Below are 16,547 nucleotides of genomic sequence, written 5' to 3'. Positions count from 1 at the left end.
AAGTGGAGGTGGATCGGGCACGAGACAGGAGACTCGAGAAGATGAAAGGTGATATTGCAAGGTGAGATTACTATTGCCATAGGATGATGCTTCGATCAGGTCTCAAGTCAGGAGGAGCACAACATATAATAGAGATGGGATCGAGTGGTCTGGCTCGACTCCCATATTTGCCCAACCATGATCAGCAGACGATTGCCCCAGGGCACGAGGATGAGGAGATCCAGAAGCTCTCGAAGTTAGGAGGAGGCCAAATATCGAATCAAAATAGAGATTGTTAGGATTTGATGTCTTAAGATTTGATCCATATTGAGCCCACAGTAAGATCTGCGATGAAAAATGGAGTCCAACGAGACCAAACAAGATTACCCCAAACAGAGTCCAGATGGTCGAGATATGACAATCGAAGCTGGCACAAAGTTGGAGTGATCGAGGATTGGCGGCGGCCCGGTGGAGCGGTAGTGGCGCGACCGCGTGCAGCAGTGCACGGCCCAAGCACGGTAGCGCATGGCCTGGGCATGCAAAGCCCGGCCCAACGCACGGGGCGCAGCCCAGGCCCACATGCGCTCGCACGCGGTTCAGGGCCTAGGATTGCCCGATCCATGGTGGATCGGGCGGTGCACAGGAGAGCGTGTGGACCACATGGGCATTTCCTATGCATTTTTTGCAGTCCATGGACTATTTCATGGATCGATGCATGATCGGAGGGTGTGGGTTGCCTCTGGTTTTGATCCAACGGTCTGGGGAATTGTTTGAGTGCTCTAATGATTCCTAATCCTATTCTAATTGGCTTTTAAGCCTTTAAAAGGCTGATCAAGGAATAGAACGGTGTGGTGGTGGCCTGCTGGTCGCGCGTGGCTTCATCAACTACAGAAAACCCGAACCAGAGAGAAAGCAGACGCCGTATCGAGAGAAGGAGTAAGACTCCTGGATAGCGGACAGCAGTCGTTTCAGGGGTTTAGGGGGGGTCTTTCTAGAAAGAGAGCTTTTGTGAGGGAGAACTTATTGTGAGGGAGAAATTGGGTATATGAGTGTTGAGGGTGAGATCTCCACTTGTAATATTTTTTTCTTATAGTGAAGTTTGTATGTCCCGTGGAGGCGAGCTCTTTTTTGATTGATCCATATATTTAATTATTTTCTGTTTTATTTCTTCTTTCTTTCTGCTGTATCGTACGGTATCGAAAAAGATCCTGAGAGATGATGTCCTGACCAGACATTCATCCTACATAATATTATATATATTATAAATAAAAATATATTATTAAATATATAAATTCGAATAAGTTTATGAATTTTTGAGCCGAATATCCTATTATTTGAGCTCAACTCATTTGCAATCTTAGTATTAAATAATGTTGTGAGAACATAATTTTGAGCCAGGCTAGACTGACCCAAAAAAGAAAAACTCACTTATGATGTGTACGCGAGGGAGGGAGTGGGGAGGAAGACTTCCATCACACGCTCATATCAAATGAAAACCCTAAAAAACTCTATAAATTACCTTCTGACTCACCATCAAAAAATTCCCTTCTAGAGTCAATGATTTCGAGCTTTTGACAGAGAATTCTTTTGGTGTTATTAGGAGATTTATTCTTCTCCTCCCTTTTCTGGTTTCTAGACCATCGTAACCAACCTCATTCCCATCAATGAGTCACCAAAGTAATGATGGAATAGGATATCCCTATTTTGGGTTCCTTCTTTTGTTTTGTCGTCCACCACCAACCATTGCTTGATGCTATAGCTTCTCCTACTCCTTGAATTTTCTATGGTGGGTATGTTTATTTCCGTGTGAATTAGCTAGTCTCCTTTTAGAGCCAGCCAGTTGGAACTGATTTCTAGCACATACTATTTGATGACATATTTTATTTTCAAGAGTCAATCTCTTTTGAGCTTTGTTATGGAGCTGCTTATATAGCTGTAGTTGTAAAGACTATATGCGAGTGGATGGATTATGTATATTTGATTGTATATACTTGATTAGATGAAATAAATATTTTAAATGAAAATTTTAATTTTTGATTAAATGCATTTAATACTTAGAAAATTATCTTGGTATACATATTTTATATAAAATTTTATTCTATTTTGACAAGATATTTTATTGACAATTTGAAATTCTGTACCAAAAAAAAAGTATTCTTATATTAATATATATGTTAGGATTTGACACCTTGAGATTTAGCCCACATTGAGCCCACAGCGAGGTTCACGGCGAAAAATAGAGTCCAACGAGATCAAGATCATCCGAAACGGAACTCGGATGGAAGAGATACGAGCTTTTGAAGTCGGCACAAGATTCGAGGCGACGGAGGACCTCCAGTGACCGACGGCAAGCGGCAGCGGCGCAGCCGCAGGCGACGGCGCGTGGGACGCGCGACCCAGGCCTGCATGGGACGTGCGACCCACGCGGGCGCGCGGCCCATGCGCGCGCGGGCCCACGTGCGGGAGCGAGCCGGCCCAGGCCCAGCGGCCTGCTGGCCCTTTGCATCGGTCCACCGTGGACCGGGCAGTCCACGGCTGGGCCTGTGGATCGGGTGGACGTTTTCCACATGTTTCACGCGGTCCATGGTACTATTCCATGGACCGATCGCGATCGGACGGCCCAGGGAGTTTTCGGTGACGATCCGATGGTTCAGGAGGTTGATTTGGCTTGTTTAGGACTCTTAAACCTAATCTAATTAGGTTTAAAACTCTGTTTAACCCTTTAAAAGGGCCTTGTGATGGACAGAGGAAGCAATGGATCAGTTTTTTGCGCCGTACGAAGCCCGTACGGAACCCAAGAGAAGAGAGAGGTGGAAGCGCTGAGAGAGAAGGAGCAGGAGGCTCCTGGACAGCGGTTGCCAGGCACTTCAGGGGTTCAGAGAGTCTTCAAGAGAGAGAGAGCTTTTGTGAAGGAAATTTCAGGTGAGAGAGAATTGGGTGTACATGGATTGAGGTTGAGGTCTCCTCTTGTAAATTTTTTTTTTCATAGTGAAGTTTGCATGCCCCATGGACACTACAAGAAATTTAGTTTTTTGTGACAAGCAATGTTGTTGAAACTTGGAATATTGTCACTGATGAATTTCTCTGACAACAAACTATTGTCACTAGCTGGTCGCAATTGCTTCATCGCTAAAACCATTTATGACAACTTAAATTTTTTGTCACTGAATCATTTCTTTTCTGTGACAATAGAGCTTGTCACTTAATGTACTTTTTGCTGTCACCAATACAATGAAATGGGCATGCCTTGAAGATCTTGTGAAATAGTAGAATCTTAGAGGTTCATTGTCACTGAAAATAAAATTTGTGACAACTTAACTTGTCACAGAAACAAATCATTCTTGTCACAATGCAATAACGTAAATTGGTTTTTGGGACAATAATGACTTTGTTTAGTGATAAAGTTTCTTGTCACTGAAATAGCTTAAAGTGACAAGAACTTTTGTTGTCACTGAAAATAAAATTTGTGACAACTTAACTTGTCACAGAAACAAATCATTCTTGTCACAATGCAATAACGTAAATTGGTTTTGGGACAATAATGACTCTGTTTAGTGATAAAGTTTTCTTGTCACTGAAATAGCTTAAAGTGACAAGAACTTTTGTTGTCATGAAAAATCTCATATGTGACAACTTGTTATTGTCACTAAAATTTAGTGTATATGACTACAGAAATTCATCTCATTCACAAGCAAACTAAGAATCCAAATACATCTTTCTCAATGTTTGCATTTCAGTAGATATCCAAAATAAAAATCACAAGATAGTACCAGTAGTTCATAAGCACTCCATATGCTATTTAATTGATCAAAACCAACAGTACATGATCCAAGACATCCAAGGAATTTCAATTTCACTGTTTGAAATTCGACAGGACATCCAAAATTAATTTAAAAAAAACACTGACTAGTACCTATAGTTCATAAGCACCCTACATTCTACTTAACTGATCAAAACTAACAACCTATGACATCCATATTTTCAAATTGAAGCTAGTTGATGTACTCCCATACTGCCAACAGAAGTAGCTGCCCATATTATTCCTGCATATAAATAAGGTTTGGATTAGTAAATGATTGGCTAGAATAAAGTTTTGAGTAATTAAAGTCTAGCAACCTCTAGATAAGCAACAGATTATCCACTAAAAATTTTAAAAAAAAAATAAGGCAACTTTTTTTGCATATAATTTGTAAATTTATACCTCATATTGAAAAGTTGAGACAACAAGAAAAGTTTTCAATCCATGTTTTCAATGGATTACACAAGAAATGAGCTCAGGCATGTTAGCAATTAAACTTCTAAAATAAAAAATAAAAAAAAAGAATTGACTATATATTAAGAATCTCAATTCAAAGTTGCCATTCCTAGAATTATAAAAAATTATGGATCTCACACTCTTAGAATGCAGCACTGTACCTAAGTATACTATAGCTGATTGGTTGTTGTTTATATTTCTCTCTTATAGATCATTGAAAATAAGAAAAAAAATATCATATTTAACTTTTCTACTTTCTTAAAAGTAAAAAATTTTACTTGGTCAAGGTTCATGCTAGAACAAGATGAAGCTCTTGATTGGGAGAAAGTTTCAAAAAAGGCAGCAAAGCGAGCTTGGATCATAGCATTAACTTTTTCATTAACTTGTTCCTCCATTTGAGCTTGAATCTCAGCTCTAACCTCATCTTGCAATTGAGCTCGAACGTCTTCTCTAATGCTATCCACCAACGATTCCTTAGCTTGTTCGACAGCTCTTTGTACCTCTTCTTGCACATTTTCATTATACCTAACTCTCTTAGATGGTGCCTTCTTTCCAGCACCTTTGCCACGAAAATAACCAGACTTTTGGCCAAGTACTTGCAGTAATATGTCATCACGAGTCATTTGGGATTCATTCTCTTGTGTTTGTTGAACAACCTCCTCAAGTTGTTCCTGCAATAGATTATCAAAGATTAGATGCCAAAATAATGCATAATGAATTTTAAGAACAATAAGAAAAGTTTTTTAACTAACATGGATCTCCTTGGATTTAGGGTCAGACCATACTAATTCTCCTTCTTTATTTTTCTTAGTGTGCTGAATCAACCAAACCTGATCTGGTAGTGCTTTTTCACCTGTTTCTGGGTCCCTCTGAAATGAATCACAAAAGAATAAGTGTTTTATTTAGAAGTTCCTAAAACTATGTTAAATCTTCAATTTATTCTAAAAACTTACAGTTGATTCTTCAACTTCAGCATAAGATCGGGTGCCACATGTATGCTTAGTAACTAGCTTTGCCCTATTTGCTGCATTTCGCTTGCTTACTTTCTACAAACAATTGATACATGCAACTAACATCATCTATAAATCCAAAATGATGATGTATATATTTTAAATATAAATTAAATTTTAATTTGCAAAAACCTGAAAAGCATCAGAGCTGAAGTATGCCATCATATATTTCCAATCTTCTGGAGTAACATCTTCAGGAATATTAGCCAACCTCTCCTCATCAGTTCTAAATTTCTTATATAAATCATGCAAGCGATTTCTCCAACCTCTATAAAGTCGTTGCATGGGGGCCAAGACAAAAGCACATAAACGATATTCATTCCTATCATCTTCCATCTTAAACTTCTCCTAGAAGACACAAACAATGTAAATTGTATGTTAATATATATAAATAGAAATAAACAAGATACTAAAATCAATTATAAATATTTAATTTACCTTTACTTGTAGCCACATTCGCTCACCTACTCTATTTGCCACATCTGACCAATTTTTTGCAGTTAATGGAGCTTGTGTCCTGACAACATAACCACAAAAATTAACAATATCTCTAGCATTTTCTCCTACTGCTCTCAGTATATCATGAGGGATGCTAACTTTCAATGGTCCATTCTTTGTTCTCATATCAACCTTAATACATTTGTAATGCCCACGCACATTCTTACTTGAAACAGTTGCTATAGAAAATAAATTACAATTAGTATAACTAAATTTAAGTAGAATAAATTAAAAGTTTCAGCTATAAATAAAATATTATTATACCAGCATTACTACAATGACTAGAAACTCTTGGTTGAGTTTGAAGTTGCTGTCCATGGGATTGACTTTGCTGCAATTCAAGCATCTGGTCTTGGTGTTCATTTGTCTGCTGGTTTTGTTGGTCCCAAAGTTGTGCCTCTTCTTGTGATTGATTTCGCCGCAACCTTTCTTGATGAGGTGATGTAACTTCATTTGTTTGAAATCTTATATCAATAACAGGGCGTTGTCCTCGTCCACCAATTCGTGCACCTCTTCCTCTACATCTAACCATTTCCTAATAAAAACAATAAGCAAGCTTTTTAGTAAAAGTTCAACTAATTATCAGCAACATCTACTAAATGCATAAAAAAATATGAATATGCCATCAGAAGATACAAAAATAACATGAACACAATAAAATGATTTAAATTAAAATACCTGTTGGTCATCACATAATGTTTCTTCTTCCAACATGACAAAAAATAAAATTCTAATTACAAATAGGCTAATCATCAGGACTATATTCATCAGAACTGTATTCATCATGGTTGTTTTGATCATCATCTGTTTCGCTTTCAGCTTCTTCTTCTATCTCATCATCATTAATAAAATCATCTAATGTCAGATTCTCTCTATTTGTGTCATTGTTGGGTGAAAAGCTTTGTGGTTGAAGATCATCTCGATGTAGCACTCCTATCAACTCATCATTGTTTATGACATGGCCATATTGAAAATTTTGTTCTTGTTCCTCTTGTTGGTAGACATCATCTTCGATCAAACTATCATCATCATCATCATCTGCATCATTATCTACAGATGGCACATCATAAGCATCACGTGGATAAGTTTTTACCACAACAAGCCAATTGCTATCAACTAAATCTTCTACATAGAACACTTGTTGAGTTTGAGAAGCCAACACAAAAGGCTCATTGGTGTTCAAAGATCCATGGATATTTACGCTTATATATCCATAGTTGTCAACCCTATATCCTCGTCCCAATCGGCCAACATCCCACCAATGACATTTGAAAAGAACTACTTTTTTATTTCCCACATACAACAATTCAAAAATATCTTCCAACACTCCATAGTATTCTTTATCAGCAGATGTATCATCTTCTTTTACAAGCACTCCACTATTCTGACTTTTTCGCCCAATTGCACGATCTCTTGCATGAAATCTGAATCTATTGACAATGTAAGTTCCATATCTATGAACTATTTTGAACGGTCCAACAGCCAAGCTTAGAAGATCTTCACTTGCTTTGCCTTTAGCTTTAAGCTTTGAAACCTATTTAAGATTAATAAATTAAGCCATTATTAGCATAAATAAAAGTAACTTAAAGTATTTACCTATATTATATGATACCTACACGTTCATAAAACCAATCTGGAAATTCCTTGTGATGTCTAGCCAGGACATTTCTTGAGCTCGCCTCTTCCAATTCTTTTTTATGCTCCCTATGAATGACATAATTAATCAATAATAAAGATGATTGAAGTAGAAACAAAGTTTTTTGAAGATTTTCATAATAACAAGATTTTGTTCTTACTCAATATATAGCCAAACTTCCTCACAGTTTTGAAGAACATATGCTTGAGCTTGTGTAAACTCCTGAGCATTAAGCTCATAAGACTTAAAAGCTCCTTTTGCACAGCCATCTTTGGCAAAGATTGATAGTCCTTGGTATGAAGTAGCTCCATCATCATTTCGTGGGACTCGATTAAATTTTGTTTCAACACTATTCAAATACCTAGAACAGAATGTAAAGCATTCATTTGCAAGATAACCTCTTGCAATTGACCCCTCTGGACGAGTTTTGTTTCGGACATAAGACTTTAATGTTCGCAAATATCTAAATTCAAAAGATATTAACTAAGTCAAAAATAATACAAAAAGAAATACATTTAAGTTTCAAAAAGTTAAGGATTACCTTTCAACTGGATACATCCATCTATATTGGACCGGTCCACCAATTTTAGCCTCGCTTGCCAAGTGAATTGGTAAATGAATCATAATATCAAAGAAAGCTGGTGGGAATATTGTTTCAAGTTTACACAGAGTCATAATAATGTCATCCTCCAACTGTTTTAGATCTTGAACTTTTAACGACTTTGAGCATAAGTTTCTAAAGAAGTTACTTAGCTCAATCAATGGCTCACAAATAAACTTAGGCAATAATCTCCGAATGGCAACTGAAAGTATTTGCTGCAAAAGGATATGATGGTCATGGCACTTTAAGCCAGAAATCTTCTCATTTATATTCACACATCTTGATATGTTAGAAGAGAATCCATCAGGGACCCTTAGATTAGATAAGAAATTGCAAAAGGCTATCTTCTCTTGTGGGGATAATGTATAAGTTGCAACTGGCATCTTCAATTTACCATTTTCAATATAAGGATGAAGATTGTGCCTAATGTTCATATCTACAAGGTCAAAACGGCCCTTCAATGTATCTTTTGTCTTTCCTTTTATATCCAGCACAATTCCTAAAATGTTAGAAGAAACATTTCTCGCAATATGCATCACATCAAGATTATTGCGCAATTTCAGATCCTTCCAATAAGGCAATTGAAAGAATATACTCTTCTTCCTCCAATTGTAAACATCATTAAAATCATCATGCTTACGCTTTTGACCCTTCTCAAAAGTAACTTTTTTTAACTTACGCAGCTGATCCAACACATCATCACCAGTTAGTACCTTAGGTGCATCTCTATATTCACATTTTCCATCAAAAGATCTTTTATTACGTCGCCATGAATGATTTTTGGATAAGAACCGACGATGCCCCATGTAACAAATCTTACTTCGTATTGAAAGAGAGCAAGTGTCTTTGTGGCAACAAGGACAAGCTAGTTTTTCTTTAGTCATCCATCCAGACAAATTACCATGTGCGGGAAAATCATTAATAGTCCAAAGGACAGCAGCATGTAAGTTGAAATTTTGTCGTGTATGAACATCATATGTCTCTACTCCTATATCCCATAACTCCTTCAACTCTTCAATTAAAGGCTGTAGATACACATCAATGTCATTTTCGGGGCACTTAGGACCTGGAATAAGAAGTGTCATCATAAAATAAGGATCTTTCATACACTGCCATGGAGGTAAATTATATGGAATCAACACAACTGGCCATATACTATGAGGGGTAGACATATTTCCAAATGGTTGGAAGCCATCACTTGCAAGACCAAGCCTAACACTCCGAGGATCTGCAGAAAAGGACTTGTACTTATCATCAAAGGATTTCCAAGCGAATGAGTCAGCTGGATGTCTTAATATGCCATCATTTATCCTTTTCTCCTCATGCCATCTCATGTCCTTTGCAGTGATTTTAGACATATACAACCTCTGGAGTCTTGGTTTCAAAGGAAAATAATGTAAAATCTTGTGAGGGATATTGCGCGTTCTGCCTTGATATTTCCAGCGGGATAAGTTACATACAGGACATACGATTGCATTGGCATGCTCTCCCCAATATATAACACAATCATTCAAGCATGTATCTATTTTTATATGTTCAAGTCCCAAATCTTGAATAAGCTTCTTAGCTTCATAAAATGAGTTTGGAACTAAGGCACCATTTGAAAGAACTTCCTTAAAAATCTTCAACAACTTATCCATTGATGTATCACTCCAATTATTTGAACATTTTAAATGGAGTAACTTCACAGCAAAGGATAATTTGGAGACCTTGTCACATCCAAGATACAAATTTTTATCGGCATCTTTAAGCAACCTGTAAAAGGCTGCTGCTTCCGGATTTGGTTCTTGGGGTTCATATCCTTCATTCACATCATCTCTTTCAACATCAGTATTTATGAAAGCACATGCATCATGAACCATTCCAATTAAGTCATCATAATCTGTATTTTCTTCCTCATCTAAATTGTCTCTACTATTAGCATTGCATTCCTCTAAATTTTTCTCAATTGTCTCACCATGATAAACCCAATATTTATAACTTTTCACAATTCTATTTCGGATCAAGTGAGCCCTCACTTCATGTCGGCCCTTAAAGACTGTATTTCTACACTTAGTACAAGGACATCGTATTCTATCACTAACAGTTGGCTGACCAAAAGCAAAGTTAAGAAATGAATGGACTCCATTTATATATTCCATACTTGCTCTGTCATTAAGTTTCATCCAGTTCTTATCTGACATTATGTCCTGCACATTATAATAGACAATAAAATAATATCAACTATAATAAAATGAGTTGTTATGGTAAAACTACAATCAGCAGGTAGCGTAAGAATTAGAAAGATAATTGAACATAGAAAATTGAGGTTCGTAAGATGCTTATTTTAACAACAAATATATAATTTAAAGCCCTATATACAGTAGTTCATATTCATATCATCAATAGAACAGAGCTCCATAAATTGAATCGAAAAGTCTCAAAAAAAATTATTTTGGCCCCATATGAGAGTTCAGAAAGGTGGAAATTAGCCTACTGCAAGTCTCACACCATGGATTCAGTATCATATTCATATGGATAATATCCATAAGCCAATTCATGAAGGAAATGAAGAGGTATAAATCAAAAGTTTGAGTAGGCCAAAGAGTTCAAACCAAGGGGGAAACGGGATCTAGACAAAAATACACAACCATCCTTGCCATGCTCGATTTTAAACTAGCTAAACGAATTAGCACCCAGTCCTTTCTGTCACTAGCTTGATCTGTTATTTATATTTCTCTTTTCAGAATAAAGGTGTCATGAAGAAGTGTTGTGGGTGATGTATGATGGTGAGCGAAAACTATAAGGGAGAAAGAAAGTCTACAAATAATTTCCTCCATTGGTTTTGCTTTGCTTGTAAGCTAAGGGAGCAAGAAAAGTTTACTTCAAAAAAAAACAAAAGGGAACAAGGAGAGTGTGCCAAATCATCATTTGCTTCACTTGTATACAATCATACCTGCAAACATATTATAAATACAGAGGACAACCAAATAAGATTTGTAATCAAGGTTTATGTAACCATTTTTTATGAGGTGTCCATGCTAATAAATCACTTCCCAAAGTAGGTTAGGGAAGGATTTGGGCCCAAATATCTCATAAAACAACCAAGAACCTTTACCAAATAGATAAGTTGGTACCTTTAACTAAATGAAAAAGAAAAAAAAAAAAGGTACCTCCAATTTGTCCTCACTTTTAAGGACCAGGGGAGGGTTGGCTGTTGAAATTTGCATCACCCGAGTGGTGCCCCATCTTACTTCTAGAGCAATCACAAGGAGAGCATACCCATTCTCTTAGATTAATCAAGCAGAAAATTATTAATACAGTTGAACTATTCAATCAGTCTAAGCTTTTGTATGGTGACATTCTTCCATCCTATATATATTCTCCTGTATTTATTCAACCCATATCACACGTCTGGATCTTACATCTGAGACTCACTGCCTGATGAACAGATTGGTATCATATTCATATTATCATGAGAACACAACTCCATAAACTGATAGTTAGGAGCCAAAAAAAAAATGAAGCTTGGAAGTCTGACACCATGGATTTAGTATCATATTCGTATTATCATTTGAATAGAACTCCATAAATTGAAAATAAAGAAACCAAAGAAAAATCTTTTCAATCAAAAATCCCCAAACCCTACAAAATATCATGCTTCTACCCAGATTAGCTCTCCAAAACCTCAAGCTCACATCGCTGCAACTCACATAAAATCCCATATCATCGGAACCTCAAAACCCCTCTAATATCCTTAGATGCTCTCCTTCTCCATAGATCTCCAAAAACAGATAACGAAATGAAAAGAAAAAGATGCAAAAACCAAAGGAAAATGATCAATCTATGAGGGAAAAGGGCATACCTTTGATTTTTTCTATCCGTCCTCTGTTTCGTCTATTTTTTTGATGTTTTCCCTGGATTTTTCTCTATTTTTTATGAGGCTTAATCAGGTGGGGAGGCTTGGAGCGGCCAAATAGGGAAGACGAGGGGTTTTGGGTCTCTTTCCCATGAAACCAAGAACAACGCGCGAAGATTGGTTTCTCAGCGGCAGAAAATTTTTCATTAAATGAGCATTAAAAGCACTTAAAACGGGTTAAAAATACGAAACAATCCCGTCATAGGGGTCGACTCATGAGTCGACTCATGCCTGGGGGTCGACTCATGGGTCGACCTCTGTGGAAAAATATCAGAAAATGAGAAGGGAAGCACGGTTCTGTAAAATTGGCCTAAAACCCGCAGAGGTCGACTCATGGGTCGACTCATGCCTTGAGGGTCGACTCATGGGTCGACTCACAGGGTGTGCCAAGTTTGTACCATCCAAAAATTCAGCGTGCCAATCATTTCATATGCCATGAGTCGACTCATGGGTCGACTCATGAATTTCAAACATGAATATCTTTCAAAATACAAGTCCAAAAATAATAAAATTTTCACCAATGGATCACAAATCTTTTGTTCTATCATTTGATACTTTCAAATCAAGGTTTGATAAAATTATGATTTTGCCCCTGAAGAGCAATAAGTCTTTTTCAAGCGAAAATCAATAGTACCCCTTCAAATGCTTTGTAATCATCAAAATCAATTCAAGGAGCAACAAGAATGGACATATCTATACAAAAAGACTTTTGGTATTAGAGTCGGAGTTTTGAGTTCTAACTTTTAATATAGTATGACGGCCTCCTCCAAATCCAATCCAATGTGCACCAGAATATTTTCTTCAATGGAGTTATCAATTGGAAGGGTGCCAGTTGTGAGTTCTCTCACATCACTACTAATAAGTGTGGGGGTTTCTGGGATTGAGTACTTGTGAAGAAGTGGTAAACATGAAGGAGATGAAATATTTCGTTTCTTCTTCTTCTTCTTCTTCCTCTTCTTTTTTTTTTTTTAGAGGGCAAAGAAAGGGCTTCCAATCAGGGGTTTGGTGCTTAATATTTTTTTGTTTCAGTGATGAGTAAATATTGTCATTGAATTTTTTTCTGTGACAAGAAAATATTTTCTGTGACAAGTAATTATTATCACCGATGCCTTTTAGTGATAGAATTTTAATTCTTGTCATGAATAATATTTTATTTTTCTAACTAATATTTTAGTTTTTTGCACTTTTATTTAGTGACAAGTTCTAGTGACAAGAAAAATTGTTTTGTCACCAATAATTAATAATCTATGACAAGGATATTTGTTTGTCACTAAAATAAATCAATTGATGCTAATCAGTGACGAGCATGATTTCTTGTCATAGAATATTTATTTTCAGTGGCAAAAATTTTCTTTGCCACAAAACACTTGCCACTATAGATAAGATTTTTTGTAGTGCATACTATTTGACAAACAGAAATCTCGGAGGTTCGGTAGAACTCATAATTGGATGAAGCGTAGTATTTTTTGAGAATTATCATACTAGTCAACCAATTTGATCCATCATAACTTTGACATCATGCACATTGAGAAAAATATATTCGATAATATTTTCTGTACTATTATAGATGTCAAGGGTAAGATGAAGGACAACTCTAAGGCTCAAGTAGATATGAAGAATGTATGCAAGCATCCTCTATTAGAAATGGTTGAGGTGTCACCTAGAAAATTTCTGAAGTCGAAAGCATCTTACACCTTAATGAGGGAGCAATTGAAGGATGTATGTAAATGGTATAAAAATCTTAAATTTTTGGATGGTTATGTAGGTAATTTAGCTTGGTGCATCAATGTCAAAAATTGCAGGTTCTATCGGCTAAAGCGCCATGACTGTCATATTTTCATGTAATGATTACTCCCATTGGCTTGGCGTGATCTCCTTTCCAACTCCATATGGAGTTCTTTGATCGAGCTTAATCTTTTCTTCAAAAATATTTGTGTTACCAAACTATCCACTGACTACATCTTCAGTCTTGAGGCTAACAGTATAGAGACTATATGTAAGTTGGAGAAGATATTTTCTCCTAATTTCTTTGACTCCATAGAGCATCTGATGATTCATCTGACATATGAAACTAAGGTGGTGGGACCAATACAATATAGATGGATGTATCCACTTGAAAGATACATGCACAGTCTCAAGAAAAAAGTGAAAAATAAGGCCAGAGTCGAAGGTTCTATTGTGGAGACTTACATAATTGAAGAAATTTTTAATTTCAGTTGACACTACTGTAACCTCAGTGTGTAGACAAAGTTGACTCAAGTGATTCGAAATGATGATGGTGGTGAGGGATTAGAGGTGGAGATCTCAATATTTGCCTATTCCACTCATGAATTTGGGCATGAGGTTCATCGAGTATTAACTAATACTAAAATTTGACAGGCAGAGATATATGTTTTACTAAACTGCATAGAGGTTGATCCTTATGTTGAGTAAGTATCCATCACAATCTCAACTCTTTAATCACTTATCATTCTGTACTTATCTTATATATGTATAGGCAATATGATGAGATACTGAGATGGGACAACTTGATGATAAGTGAGGAAAAAATTTTCATTCAGTGCTCATAGAACTTTGCAAATTGATTCCATCAACTAGTAAGTGACCATTGTCATTTTATTTATTTTAATTTCCTCCAATTTATCCCTTTTATAATATGCAGGTTATGCAAGGGGACAAATCCATACCTAGGATGCTAAGACCATTAAGTTACAGGCCAACAAAATATGTGACATGTTATAATAGCTATAACATAAATGGTTTCAAATTTCATACGTAGTAATATGGATACCATAAGAGTACAATGAACAGTGGTGTCTGTATAAATGGCAGCTAGTGGGCAGAGGCGGAGAATGACTATTATGGAATCATCGAAGAAGTGATCAAGTTGACCTACATTGGAGGTAATAGTGTCATTCTATTTAAGTGTTGATAGTTTGATACTGATAATTGTACAAAGGTTGACCCACGGTATGGGCTTATTGAAATCAAATATAGATCAAAAACATATCTCAATGACTCTTTTGTGCTAGCTCAACAATCTATTTAATTATATTATACTCCTTTTACATCAAGAGAGAGAGGAAAGAAAGATTGGTGGACTGTATGTAAGGTTAAGTCTCGAGCCATTCATTACGAGCTCGAAGAACAAGACAGAGCCTCATGTATCAGAATGCTTTCAAAAGGATAAAATATCTGGAGTTCATCAGTCTTTCATAGATATAGAGTTGGATGCTCTAGATTTTCTCCTACATGATGGCCAACATAAGGAGGTAGATCATTCTGAGTTTATTTTAAAGGGCAATCCCATCCAAGAAGGAAAAGAAGAGGAAGAAGATGAAGAAGTGAAAGAAGAGGAAGAAGAGAAGGAAGAGGAAGAAGAATTCGAAGGGTACCGTACATCTGAAGAGGAAGATGAGTAGTTAACCCTAAGAAGGAAGGAGTCGATCCTAAGGACAAAGGACCTTCTAGTATCATTTTATTTATTGCATTGCCTTGTGGAGGAGGTTGTGCATAGGCTTTGGAGCCAGTGACCTCAAAGCTTTCGAGGCATCATCCATAATATGATCATTGAGATTCTCCTGGATCTGCATCTATGCGATCAGCTGGGTTCGTTGTCACGATCATCACAGCAGATAAGTTTATTAATAATTTTTTTTACTTATTTTAAATTTTTATATTTAGAAGCTTCACATGTTTAGGCTTAAAGTCTGAGAATAGAATATAAGGGATAAAAATCAATCTAACCATCCAATCGATGGGTCGGGAGTATCTATAGCTCCGTATCAGTGAATAAAATATATAAAAATAATCTATTCAAGAATCAGAGTAGTATATCAAAATATATACCTCTGTATCGAAACTTATTAATAATTCAAAAATAGAATCTAAGGGGTAAAAATTCAATCTAACTATCCAAATGATAGGTCAGGACTGTCTATAACTCTGTATCATCGAATAAAATATATAGAAATAATCTGTTTGAGAATCGAAATAGTATATCAAAATATACATCTTCATATCGATGTATACACTTTTATATCAAAATTTATTAATAATAGTTTATTTTTTTTCGTTACAGGATACTGAGATATCCGGCTTTCATCCACCAGCTATTGGAGAAGATATGCAGGAGCAGGAGGAGGATGAGGAGGATGATGAGCAGGATCCTACATGATTTTTTTTTATATGTATATAATTTTGATACTTATAAAATAGTATAAATTTATAAAATTATAAAATTTATATTTTTAGTATAATATAATTAATTTTATGTAATTATTTTTTATTTATAATAGATTTTAAAAAATATTATTGCTTGTTAATGTGATTAAAATAGATTTTAAAATATTTAATCATGAATTTTAAAAAAATAAAAATTATTAGTGATGGTATTAGTGATGGTAATTACCATTACTAATATTTTTTAAAAATTTAATTAAAAATTTAAAAATTATTAGCGACAGTAGTAGCGATGAATGTACTATTGCTAATAATTTTTAAATATTTTAATTAAAAAAAATTAAAATTATTAGCGACGGTTTTTTGTTGCTAATACCTCGCTAATTATCACTATTAGCGACGACAAGTTTGCCGTCGCTAATAATATTAATTAGCGATAAGATTATTTTCATAGAAATATTTTTAATGACGGCAAAATGATTATTAGC

General features: G+C 35.7%; 2 protein-coding genes across 2 annotated transcripts; both read right to left on the bottom strand.

Annotated features, from left to right (window-relative positions):
- Positions 1-4,328: 4,328 nt before the first annotated feature.
- LOC140855289 (uncharacterized) lies at positions 4,329-5,694 on the bottom strand. The gene is made up of 5 exons (XM_073251161.1): positions 5,377-5,694; positions 5,188-5,280; positions 4,987-5,103; positions 4,513-4,905; positions 4,329-4,343 (listed from the first exon to the last, which is right to left on the bottom strand). The coding sequence occupies exons 1-5, from the start codon at positions 5,578-5,580 to the stop codon at positions 4,329-4,331; spliced, it is 822 nt and encodes a 273-aa protein (XP_073107262.1). The 5' UTR covers positions 5,581-5,694.
- A 793-nt stretch (positions 5,695-6,487) lies between these two features.
- Positions 6,488-15,470, bottom strand: LOC140855288 (uncharacterized). Its single transcript, XM_073251160.1, has 5 exons — positions 15,372-15,470; positions 7,920-10,168; positions 7,539-7,739; positions 7,359-7,446; positions 6,488-7,276 (listed from the first exon to the last, which is right to left on the bottom strand). Exons 1-5 carry the CDS (start codon positions 15,468-15,470, stop codon positions 6,488-6,490), a joined length of 3,426 nt encoding a protein of 1,141 aa, XP_073107261.1.
- Between the last annotated feature and the right edge of the window lie 1,077 nt (positions 15,471-16,547).

This window comes from Elaeis guineensis, chromosome 2, assembly GCF_000442705.2.
Source record: "Elaeis guineensis isolate ETL-2024a chromosome 2, EG11, whole genome shotgun sequence".
NCBI lineage: Eukaryota > Viridiplantae > Streptophyta > Magnoliopsida > Arecales > Arecaceae > Elaeis > Elaeis guineensis.
This window is presented reverse-complemented; position numbering and strand designations above follow the sequence as displayed.

Coding starts and splice junctions, on each gene's coding strand:
- LOC140855289 (XM_073251161.1), bottom strand. CDS start 5,580: ATGGAAGATGATAGGAATGAATATCGTTTATGTGCTTTTGTCTTGGCC. Junction 5,104..5,187: donor CTGAAGTTGAAGAATCAACT/GTAAGTTTTTAG, acceptor GATTCATTTCAG/AGGGACCCAGAAACAGGTGA. Junction 4,906..4,986: donor CTAAATCCAAGGAGATCCAT/GTTAGTTAAAAA, acceptor AATCTATTGCAG/GAACAACTTGAGGAGGTTGT.
- LOC140855288 (XM_073251160.1), bottom strand. CDS start 15,470: ATGCAGATCCAGGAGAATCTCAATGATCATATTATGGATGATGCCTCG. Junction 10,169..15,371: donor TGCACAACCTCCTCCACAAG/GCAATGCAATAA, acceptor TATAATGTGCAG/GACATAATGTCAGATAAGAA. Junction 7,447..7,538: donor GAAGTTTGGCTATATATTGA/GTAAGAACAAAA, acceptor TGTCATTCATAG/GGAGCATAAAAAAGAATTGG.